The 12713-nt window shown below is 30.3% G+C and overlaps 1 protein-coding gene across 2 annotated transcripts in view; it reads left to right on the forward strand.

Moving 5' to 3' along the window:
* The window catches only part of LOC134698849 (TPR repeat-containing protein DDB_G0287407-like), a 52639-nt gene that overhangs the window by 27333 nt on the left and 12593 nt on the right, over positions 1 to 12713 (forward strand). For both annotated transcript variants that reach the window (XM_063560516.1, XM_063560517.1), the window contains exons 14-20: positions 4691 to 4804; positions 6383 to 6553; positions 7455 to 7565; positions 10003 to 10131; positions 10316 to 10511; positions 11298 to 11427; positions 12024 to 12187. In XM_063560516.1, coding sequence (XP_063416586.1) covers positions 4691 to 4804; positions 6383 to 6553; positions 7455 to 7565; positions 10003 to 10131; positions 10316 to 10511; positions 11298 to 11427; positions 12024 to 12187 — 1015 coding nt within the window. The remainder of the gene's footprint in view (positions 1 to 4690; positions 4805 to 6382; positions 6554 to 7454; positions 7566 to 10002; positions 10132 to 10315; positions 10512 to 11297; positions 11428 to 12023; positions 12188 to 12713) is intronic.

The following is a 12713-nucleotide window of genomic DNA, read 5'->3' on the forward strand; positions in this document are numbered from 1 at the left end:
GATAAACATTATACCAACCTATGCTGTATCTTATAAATTTCAAACCAATACGTTTATTTCCATTTTTGTTATTTATGTATTGTTCTAAGTTTATTGTATTATCAATATTTGAAATAGTATGAAACATTTTTAATATAAAAAAATGATAACAAAAGAATTTAAATATAATCCTAATGTTTCATATAATCCAGGTATTAAATATTCTGAAAAAGATCATCAATTAAAAACAAATCTTGTAAATCAAACAATATTTGTAAATCAAAAAGAGAACTTTAAAACATCTTTTCCTGATTTATTTCAAAACTATCAAAACCCATCAATACACACTAACGAACCATGGAATGCCTGGATTCATTCTTCATTTGATTGGTGGCAATGTCAGTTAAATTTTGCAGTATGGTGTGCAAGTACAGGATGTGGGATTTCTTATAATGATCATATACAAAATACTTCAAATCTTACAAAGTCTTTTTATATGTTTCATTTATATTATTGTATTGCCAGAATTTTAAAAGAACTTAAATCACCTTTACCAACAGATTCTTCTTTCTGTTATTACAAGAACCCATATGACAAAGCTGCATATCAGAAATTATGTGATGAATTTAATATTTCTCCAAATACAAATTGGAGACAAAAACTAGAATCATCATGTCAAGGATTAGGAAGTTTTGAGCAATATTATAAACCAAGTGGAGAATATAGACAAAGAAATAAAATTAAAGGACCTTTCTTTAGTACTCATGATACTATTAAGCATGAAAAAGATATAAGTATGGCTTGGACTACTTTTATTTTAGATAATGGGAATGGATTTACACAATCTGGTGTTGAACGTATTAATGAAAGTATTAAAATTTATGTATGGGCTTTGTTAGGTGCACAATCACAAACAAAAACAGAAATTTTAAAAGTAGGAACAGGATTTGATGCACAAAAACAATTCTTAGCAAATGTACAAGATGTAATAAATAGTCCTATCGATTTACCCACCCAAATATCGAATTACGAAAATGTTTTAAAATACGCAAGAAGTAAAGTTGATTATGCTTATGGACTTGGTTTATATATGTCTCCCAGTGATATGGTTTTACAAATTGGAAGTATTGTTGGTTATAATAATAAAATTATAATTGCAACAGAAAATCAAACACTTGGGTTAAATGATGATTTAAATAATAAAAATTTTGATCATGTTGATTTTAAACCAAAAGAACCTGTAAAACCACAAGAACCTATAAAACCTGAAAAGCCTAAAGAACCAAAAATAGATCCAATAAAAAAAACTGAACATGAAGATCATGAAGATAATAAACAAGCAATAATATTTGTAAGTATTGTAATAGGATTTACAGCACTTTATTTTTTCAAATAATCTCTAGCAGCAGTAAACAATAAACTAACAACTAAAATAAGCAATGCCCATAAGTTGTTTGCAAACCAATTTACTACGTCTTTTGTTGCAGACAATAACCAAGAAACAATAGAACCTATAATACCTGGTAATGCAGCTGCTAATTTTCCTGCAAGAAAAGATAATAATTTTCCAAGATTTTTTAATTGTTTTTTTTATCCAGTCTTGTACACCACCACCTTTTGATGGAGGAGAAGGAGCAGGAGAAGGAGAACCAGTAAATGCTTCAACAATAACACCAATAATCATTCCAAAAGCAGTTAAAACACTAACTATTGTTATTCCTTGTTCTCTGAATAATGTTCTTATTCTTTCACCTAATGTTTTGTCTTCGTTTAACATTTTATGTATTGTTTGTTTAAATCTGTTTACTTGACTACGTAGTTTTTCTTTATTAATATTAATTACTTCTAGTCTTGCACTTCTCTCAGATTCCAACTCTCTTATTCGACTACTTATTCTATTTATTTGAAATTCATCATTGTCTTCTTTAGCTTGTTCTAATTTGGCGTTTTCTTTTGCTAAGTCTTTATTTGTTTCATTCAATTTTGCTAATTCATTTGCAATCTCTTCTTTTACTGATGTCATTGCACTGATTATACCATCCATCTCTCTTTTTGTCATATCTGTTTGTGTTTCTTCATTTATGAAAGATGTTCCTTGTTCAATAAATGAAGTTTCTATTTCTTTCACATGTGTTTCTTCATTACTTGCTATTTCTAATAATTCTTGTCCTTCTTGTTGTGTAGATATTTCTTGTAATGGAATTTCTATATTATCGAGTTCACGAATTGGTGCTTTTATCTTTTTTTGAAAATCTTGAAACACTGATCTACCTTCTTTTAAATAATCAGATATTTTATAATCATCTACACCTAAAACATCCCTGACAAAATTAACACCGTATTCTTTTTGAAGAGTACTAAATTTATAAAACTTTAATACTCCTTTTTGGTAATATGTTAATGCAATATCATTACCTTTTTCATCTTTTACATATAAGATTTGTCTTTCATTATGATCTTCCCTAACAAAAAAACCTACTTCATTACGTGTAGTTTCACCATTTTTTTTATAAAATTGTTTAATCATTTTTTTTGTAGTTTCTTTTTTACGAATTTTAGCTTCATTTTCTGATAAATCTCTTGATTTTTCAAATTCCTTATTTATATTATTTTGAAACTCTTCATCATCTTGAAAAGACGTTTCTTCTTCTTCTTCTTCATCATAATCATTATTTTTAAACTCAGGATTATCAAACTCATAACCTCCTTCAGCCATTTTATTCATCTAAAATATTAGATAATAAACAATAAAAAGAACCTGTTAAAAACAACTTAAGATAAAAATAATTAAATTTTTTATTTAACATTATTTTTACATTTTTTACTAATTTTTCTTTTGTTTCTTCATCCATTTATTTAATTAAAAATTGATTCATAGTTTGGTGGATTTCCCACGTTCACATAGTGGTGATTTTCAACTAAAGTTATTTTGTTTATAAAAATTATAGATTTTCCATTTTTTTTTTTATTTCATTTCTTACTCTATTTTCTGTTTCTTCTATAATTTTTCTTCTTTCATCTTCTGGTAAACTTTTTGAAGTTTTTAAATTTGCCATTTTTAAATTTTTTTTCATCTCATTAAATTTTTCTAGTTCTTCTAAAATAAGTTTAAATTCTTCTTCACTTATTTTATTGTCAGTTAAAGATCTAGAAATTAAATCTTTAATACTATTTAATTTACACTCTGCTAAAGTTTTTATTTCATAATGTTTTTTAGCTTTTGAAGTAAGCTTTCTTCTTATTAATTTTATTACACCCCCAACACTACCGCATGCGACTGCTGTAATCTGTAATGGTAATAAAATAGGAATAGCAATACCTATACCTGCAGAAATAACTGATGCTGAAATTAAAGTTGTATCTATTCCATCTGTAAAGTTTACTCCTCTTTTATATTTTTTATATAAAGAATTTCTTTTGTCTCTTTCATTTTTTAAAGAATTTTCTATTTCTGAAATTTTTTGTAATCTATAGTTTTGTCCATCTTCTATAGGTAATTCTGGATATAAATTAGGAGCTGTAGGTTGTTTCATTTTTTAAAGTAAAAATTGATTTTTTTATTTTTCTCTTAAATCCCACAGAATTCTTTCTCTGTCAGTTCTCCCGGTTTTTTTATTTATTTTTTTTTGGAATTTTTTTGTTGTTTTTTGGGTGTTTTTAATAACGTTTTTTTCCAAAGTAAAAAAAAAATTTTTTTGGGAGTAAGAAAATTTGGTGTTTTTTGGGGTGTTTTTTTGCTTTTTTATGAAAATTTAGGGCTCTTTTACTTGAAATGAGGGTAATTTTTTGGGGGTCAAATTTTTTTTTTTTTTTTGGAGGGGGTGCGCTGGAGTCGTTCAAGTACTATACTACTGTTGGGTCAAAGCATGATAACATTTTTGTGCGGTTATGCTAACCGTATTAGGTATATAATTAATTAAACGTTTAATACACAAGTGTCCTAGATTTCACTACGCAATATATACATGTTAACTCCGCCCACTGATCACGACCTCTCTCTTAATGTGTATCGTGTAACCTGATGATCTATTGATTTTCCATGTAGTGCATAGTTCATGTGTTTTTATTCAACTTAAGAGTTTGAGCACATTGGCTAAAGGTCACCATATTACAACGCGATTTTTGATTGGCTACAGGCACATGTTTTGTAAGAAGGTTTCTTCTATTGGGACAATTTGATTGGGATGTGTAAGGCGAACATGCTTATTTAGCTGATGGCAAGGCAGCCAGTAGAATTCAAGTTTACAACTGCATAACCGCACAATATGATATATACAGGTTAAGTAAATTCCATATGGAATTTACTGACCCTTTATATATCATATTAGGTCACTAGCACACTATGTAACTAATAATATCAAGACGCTTCGTGCTAGAAATTATCAGTGAATGCCATTTTTAGTTGCGTTATATCGCTATCTCAATATTTGTCCAAACATGTTAAGAAATTTGAAATTGTTAATACATGGACGACTTCATAATATAAATTGTCACATTGATCATCTATTGGAGTAAAATCATGATAACTAAATGAAGAATGATTGCCTTAAAACTAAGTGTTGAGAGTTATAATAATAGATCGATTTTTTTCTGCATCGGTAAAGTCCACTTACTTCTACAACCTCATATTTTTATCTTATGTAAACTAATATCAAGAATATAAAATCCTATGAAATATGAAAATAAAACTATCTCTTAAATTTGGTTTTAGATAAACCGAATGTGTACAGATCGTGGAGTTTTCTTCACATATGTAGATCTTAGATGGGGTATTACAAAAGAACAAACGAGTCATGGACAAACGATATCAATCTGTTTACAAGAGGTATTTATACATTTTTTCTGTCATATCTTATTCATAAAAGAGGATATGTTATACAGTTTCATCTCATAAAGACACAACTTAGGATGTTACAAGTATAAAAAGATGTGGTTACAACGATATTTGAATTCTGTGGATGAATTGAAGTGAATGTACATAATTTTAAAATCATTTAAATCTCAATGAATTGGGGCATATAAAGATTGAAAATATAACGCCAAGCTCTATGTTTTGACCTTTGAATTTTTTTTAGCGCATATCAACTTTCTGTTCTAGGGTATTTTTTTTACGAAACTTCAAAGCAAAGGTTGAAGACTTTTATTCCAAAGGGGAGTTTGTATAGGAAATTTCATTGTGCAACTTATAAAAGAAGAAACTGTATGAGTAATACCTAATTTCTTTATTTTTTTCTTTAAACATGTTGCCTTCTTTTTTTTTTCCTTTATTCCGTCTATTTTTACATAAAGAATGTAATGTATAAGTGAAGATTCACAAATAAGCCAACACAAACAAAGTTGTCTATCTTCTTTATGAAGAATTATTGCCCTTGAATGAGTATGTTAAGTATTTTAGTGTTTTGGGACAAAAGCTAGCATGTAGCTTAGGTAGATAGAGACAATCTGAAAGTAGAAAAAATATCGGCAATACTAGATCAAACAAAATTTTGTCATAAATCATTGTCTTTTCTGCAATATTAAAAAGTGGACATTGTAAAACATATTGACAAATCCAGCTGAGTGACACAATCTCTTTTAGAGCATATATTCGCCGTTTCAGAATGTAATGCATTCTGGATAATGATTTCAAAAGCGTACACCAAAGAGTCGTGATGGGATAAAGACGTACTAAACAATTGAAATACAACTAATAATATGACCTTATTTTCATTTTCGGATATGAATAATAAAATTACCCATAGTTCTTTATGTTCCAAAATAGTATATTCTCTAATCGACCTAGATATGAAGGATACTACATATACAGTTAAGTCGGCCTCATATCTTTACTTGCATCTTGCAATTGACAATGCGGGTCTGTTGAAAACGTAACTTTATGACAAAAGAGATGATTTCAGCTTCCCAATTGTGAATTTTACATTTCAATGTAGCAACATTTCAGCAGCGCCTGCACACGGTGTATATATCTCCCGATTGATACGATATTCCCGGGCTTGAATTTCCTATCAAGATTTTCTTGCGGACGCCATCACGAATTGGTTTACCGTTATGAAATAACTGCAATACCATTCCCTTTTCACGAATGTAACCTACTGAAGTAGACTGTTTACCGAATGTGTATTAACATTATAAACAGGACAGGGGCAACATGTGGAGTAGGATCTGCACACCCTTCTGGAGAACATGAAAAATCATCCGCTGATTTTGTTGGGGTTCGTGTTGCTTAGTCTTTAGTTTTCAATGTTGTGTCTTCTGTACTATTATTTATCTGTTTGTCTTTCTGTTTTTAGCCATGGCATTGTCAGTTTATTTTCAATCTATTAGTTTGAATGTACCTCTGGTATCTTTCATCCCACTCTTCTTAACTTGTCCATATTTTGCAAAAAACATTTTTATGTTTTAGATTGAGAGATGTCGTCCGTACTTTATCTGTCTCATGGGTGACAGGTTTGGATGGTGTCAAACAGAAGACAAACCAGATGATGTTCTGAATATGTCATATGATTATGCAATTGAAAACAATCCAAAACTTAAATGGATTGATAAATATAGATATGATACAAGCGTTACCCAAGTAAGCAATAGATTATTAAGGAGGATCGAGGGTAAAAACATTTCAGAAAAAAATACACATTAATTTTTCATTAATTTGTTTTATTTATAACCCTTAATCATTAAAAAAAATTCAAATCGTGTTGTCCCCAGATGACTTTTAAAATGTTAATATCATTGAAAAGGGTCCAAATTATCTCCCCTTTTGCAAATATGCCATTTTTGACATTAAAATTGAAAGATATTTTTTAACTCAACGTTGTGAACTATATTTTTTATTATAATTTTCAAATAAGCTGTACTTAAATTAATTTTTTGTAAAATTTAGCGATTTCTGTAATAAAGTTCTTTTTTTTATTATCTCTATTTTTCTTATTAGCAAATGATTAGTTCAACAAAAAAAAGTATTTAGACTGTCGAGCCCCCTTAACATGTAGTAAACAACTTATATAGTCAGCTGCCGCTTACAGTATTTAAAGTAGCACACTATTATATACAAAGCTGATATGGTATAAGTATATATTACATAATACAAGTTCATAACACATATTTGTAGTTTACCATTCCAAATTAAATTGATAAATAGTTCACCCCTGCATTCTTTTAAGTCTTTTCTAGATTTTAGCTCGTCCTCCTTTATTTCAAATTAACTTTTGATTTTTAAATATTTTTGAACAACCGAATCATTGACGAAACATTTGTTGTCTACTAAATATCTTTCCTGCGATTTGTTTATGGTACTTTACTATATGTTATTCGATATAATCCATCTCTAATACGGGTTTTTTCTTAGAAACACAGTAACACATATATAGTGCTGTTTGTTTATATTATTTAACAAAACTGTATATGCATTAGTTGTGAGCATAAAAATGATTCAATTCTTAGAATTTTAAACAATCTTAACTTAACTATTTGTGCAGTTGGAGGTGTTCCATGGAGTTTTGAACGACCCAGATTTGGTGAAAGATAAATGTTTCTTTTATCTTCGAGACCCTCCTTCAAAAGAAGATTTTTCAGAGGATGAGTATAAGGTAAACGTCATTTGTGCCTTGTTATATATTAACTTGATAACAGCAAGTGATCACAAAATGCTTCAATATTTTATGTTGATAAATAAAATGCTTATTATAAGTACAGTTTTTGTGTAGAATATAGGTATTTGCTAATGCCCGCTTCACACTGTCCCGATTTTTGTCGAGCCTTCGACTTTTGTCGAAAAAGCGAGACTAAACGATCCTACATTCCGTCGTCGTCGGTGTCGTCGTCGTCGGCGGCGGCGTCCACAAATATTCACTCTGTGGTTAAAGTTTTTGAAATTTTAATAACTTTCTTAAACTATACTGGATTTCTACCAAACTTGGACAGAAGCTTATTTATGATCATAAGATAGTATCCAGAAGTAAATGTTGTAAAAAAATAACTCTATTTATTCTGTATTTTGCTTTTAAATGGACTTGGATTTTCTTCCAGTTAGCATTACATACAGTCTGCAGTTAAAGTTTTCAAAACATTTATAAGATTTATTAACTATCCTTGATTTTTACCAAACTCGGACAGAAGCTTCTTACAATAAAAAGATAGTATCAAGAGGAATACTTTTATTGATTTTTTTCCTCATTTTTGTTGAGCTTGCGATTTACAGCAAAAGTAGGAGACACTGGGTTCTGCGGAACCCTTTCAAATTTTTATATACGATGGACACCCGAATGCGAAAATTGTAAGTTCGTATGAAGTTGGTCCCGATCTCGTTAAAATATAAAAAAAAGTGACGGAATCCAGTTCGATGAAAAACGAAGTCTATACGATGGTGCCGAAATTATATACAATAGCAAAAGATGGACATACGAAGGTTAACCGAAGACGGGTATGTAAGCTTCATATCTCAGCCGAAGCCTACACGATGGATTACGAAGATTACACGATGGATAACGATAGCTACACAATGGATTACGATGATGGCGCGATGGGCATACGATGTCTAAAAGACGTCGTGTACAGCTTACGATGCATTTAAATTATATGCCAAAGGCATTACGCGTTTTAAATTGTTTGATCAATATTAAAAATATATTATATTGTACGTTTCATTTCTGGTTTAATCATAAGACGGAAGACCATGATCTTGAAGGTTAAACCTTGACTCTGAGTCTCTTCGTATAATGCAACCCAAATCAGGGAGAGGGAGAGGAAGAGGAAAAGGGAGGGTATTAGTATAGCAGGAAAGTACACGACCAAAATAAAAATAGATATAGAAAGAGAAAGTTCGGAATCGGATACCCATAGCCAAGAGTAAAAGAGACAAAGAACTGGAAGTCCGATCGAAACTGAACAAGAAATCCATAAACAGGACCAAGAGCCCCAAGAAGACGGAACAACAAGCGTCGACGCCTCACCTTACTAATAGCAGACAATATGATTCTTCTTCTTTTTTCCAGGAGAATATCATAATAATATAGATGTGAGGAAAGCAACAAATGCGGCAAAATATGACATTTAGAAAACAAAATGAATATGGAGTAAACATTCGTGTGACAATACATAAAAAATCAGAATAATGAAGAAAAAGTTGGTTTCCCTATATCCATGTACCTGCAGTGTTGGGTTGGTGATTTTCATTATGTTACTTGATATGAAAAATTGCCAAAAAACAATATTTTATTTGTAAAAGTAAATCCTGAGCCTGTCATAACTGCTCTTCTTGTTGCATTGGAATTTGTGAACGTCTTTATTAACTGTCGTATTAGACTGACCAGTGCATATCGCGCATCGCACTTAAAATGTATTTTAGCGCGAAAATTAACTTACATTTAGCTGGATTTATTGCCGTCGTAGTTCCATCTTGTCGCCTTCGTACTTTTATTCGAATGCAACACGACGGGATTACGAGGTCTTTACGAAGTAGTGTTGCCATCGTAAGACATTCGGGTAGCTTCATGATTCATTCGTGTCATCATCGTAATGTCTAAACTGCCCGATGGAAACAATTGAAACACGAATGCAATACGATGTTCAAAGATGCATTCCCGGTAACATTACGATAATGAGGATGGTGATACGAACTCAATGCGAAACCTCAACATCGATCGCACCTTTGGGGATTTTTTAACATGTTAAAAAATTTAGAACTCTTCCAGAAGTTGTCGCCGAAGGCTAGAAAAAGTGGCCGATGGTTCTACGATGGTTAAAGATGGCACTACGAATAGCCCAATCAGGATACGATCAGTCCCGATTTTGAAAATTTCCATTATCGTGTTGCCATCGGCCTAAAAATCGGGACAGTATGACGCGGACATTAGAAATTTTTACTTTTTTTAAATTAAAAAAAAAAATATATTGATAAAGGTTGATGCTAGGGTTAGAAAAGCTGAATGTTTTGTTTGAAGATTTTAGTATATAAAGACATATGTGTGTTCACTGTTCTTGTTTTGCAATCAATTTCTTTTGAATGTTTACATATAATATTTTTAGCGACTGATATCTGAATCGGATTGGCATCGTACCCATCAAGATTGGTTGAAAGAACAAGTGACTAAGCACAAAGATTTAAATGTGAGAACATTCAAGAAACCATTGGAAGTGTCTGAATATATTAAAAAAGTAAGTTTTGAAGATTATTAACATAATCCACTGAAAAATTCGTATAGATAAAAAATTGGAATACCAGTACTGTAGTTAAAGATCTGTCGCCAAAAAATCTCAAATAGGCGGTGTCAACTTTCAAACTTCAGTACAATTTTTCTTCTTAATATGACTTCTCATTTGTAAAACATGATATTTGTAGGATTTAGAAAAATGCCTTGATGACGATTTCCCAAAAGGAACCGAGCTTTCCAAACTAGAACAACAGAGAGAGGCTCATGCAGCATTTTCATCGGCAAGATGTAGAGTTTATATTGGAAGTCAAGATTACTTTACAGAAATTAACAACAATAGAAGTCAAAATCAAACTACACCTTTTGTACTGCTGGGAGAGTCTGGTGAGTATCATTACAATATGTTTATTTTTCATCAATTTGATTGATCAGTTCCTACTTCCGATTTTTAAAATCAGTAAAAGTTTGTTACTAATTAGATGTCAATTAGCCAACAAAAATAAATTTCAGATGTTAATTAAGTAAAATTGCAAGGAAACATCTTTCCATATATTTTTTTGTAATGTAGGAATCAGTTGGTTAGGAATTTCCTATATAAATTCCTATCAAACTGCAGGAAGTAACATTTCAAAATTGAGTTTCATACTAGATTAGCAATTAGGGTTTAGCATTTAAATATTTCTGATGGACCTAAAGTGTAAAGAGTTACATATGAGTCAATTTTGTAATGACTTATTTCAATAAATGTTATTTGAAGAATAACACGACGGGTGTAATAAGTGTAACAGGACTATCCGACCCTTCCTGAGTTATTAATCAACAATGCCAACTTTAAAAATAGTCTCAAATGAATCAAGTAAAAAATTTGTATTTAATTTTTTTATGCCAAGAAACATAGATACTAAGGCTAAAATGCAACATATGAGTAAAATGCATTTATTTGCTTTTGAAAATATGACAGATTCAATGAATATTTAAATGGCATTTTTAAGCCACTCATTTATATATAATGAAAAGCAAAAATAATCATTGATGAAAGATGTAAGAAAAAAAATAACAAGTGAGCGATACGGGCTCTTGTATGTAATTACAATTAGTATTTAAATAAAAAAAAAACACATTAGCCTAACGAATACTTTTTAAATGAGTACTATTTAAATTCATCTTAAGGTTGTGGTAAATCAGCTTTGGTCGCTAACTGGGTCAAGCAGGTTGAAGAAGCAGAGCCGGCAACATTCATTTTTGTCCATTTTATTGGCAGCTCAGCTGACAGTGCCAATTATATTAAGTTGATTCGAAGGTAAATTTAATTGTATGCAAGTCATGCATAATGTAGAACGTTTTAATACTTATTCATTTGTGCACAAGAAAGTTTGTTACTATCATAGTTTAATAATAGCTGTTATAGTAATATTATAGTAAGTACATTATTAAAACATATGTGAGATTGAGGTATTAAAACATGAATCTATGCATACAAAAATGTATATAGTGTTGTTTTGATTGTATAGCTGATCGAATAAGTATAGAAGTAATATTATAAAACATATATAATTATTTTGGTCAATCAGTCGTAAATAACACAGTATTTCAAAGGAAAAACACCAATACGACCATTGAAAAATATTTCATATAGTTAGTCATTACATGACATTACAGTTTACTTTATGTTATTGAGACTTACAACTATAGGCATGAAATTTGAGATTTGTTAATTTTCTGCCTTATTTTCAAATACTTGTGAGTTCGTATAAAATGTGATATGTTATTTAAAAAGAGTCATTTTAAAATCTTTTTTATTAAAAACAAATATGTTTAATCATCCGGGTCCGGTAAAATTCATATTTTTAAATATAGTTACTATTGGAACTCAAATCTAATTATATGTGCTTGCAGGCTATTTGGAGAAATAAAAGTTTTCTTCAACTTTGACATGCAGATTCCGTCATCTGATTCTATCCTTATTCATGAGATTGGCAAGTGGCTTAGAATGGCTGGGTCATTGACAAAAGTTGTCATTGTATTTGATGCTTTAAATCAGCTTGACTCTGGCGAAGGAGGTAAAACATTATCAAATAAGAACAATAATCTGCATTTACCAATATGTAGATGCATATGATATATTTCTTGTGTGTACTCATGTCGTTAGCCGCACAAGATTCCAAATAAATATATAGTTGTTGAGTCCGTCTAATAAATATATTTGCATTACTTTTCGCAGATTAAACTACATAATCTACCCTTCTTTGATTAACATACATGCGTGGAACTTTGAGAGGATTTTATTTTTGTCTGTCAGACAAATACTTAATTTTTGCCGATACTATTTATTTTATATATGCTGAATGAATTTTAACTTTTCGCTGTACATTTCTCTAGTTCTACTGTATACAATGACTTCATATTTGATCAACAGTTTGGAAGATATAACATGTGAAGTATTTTGGAATCTATGAAATCTCTACTCATACTGCTTGTTTTCTGATAGTTTGTGCTACAAATTGGGTCAATGTAGCATAACATTGTTAACACGTGAATTTTTGTTTTCGTCAAAAATTTTAAAAATCCCTTTTCTCGTTTAACTCA

This window comes from Mytilus trossulus, unplaced genomic scaffold (assembly GCF_036588685.1).
Source record: "Mytilus trossulus isolate FHL-02 unplaced genomic scaffold, PNRI_Mtr1.1.1.hap1 h1tg000024l__unscaffolded, whole genome shotgun sequence".
Lineage (NCBI taxonomy): Eukaryota > Metazoa > Mollusca > Bivalvia > Mytilida > Mytilidae > Mytilus > Mytilus trossulus.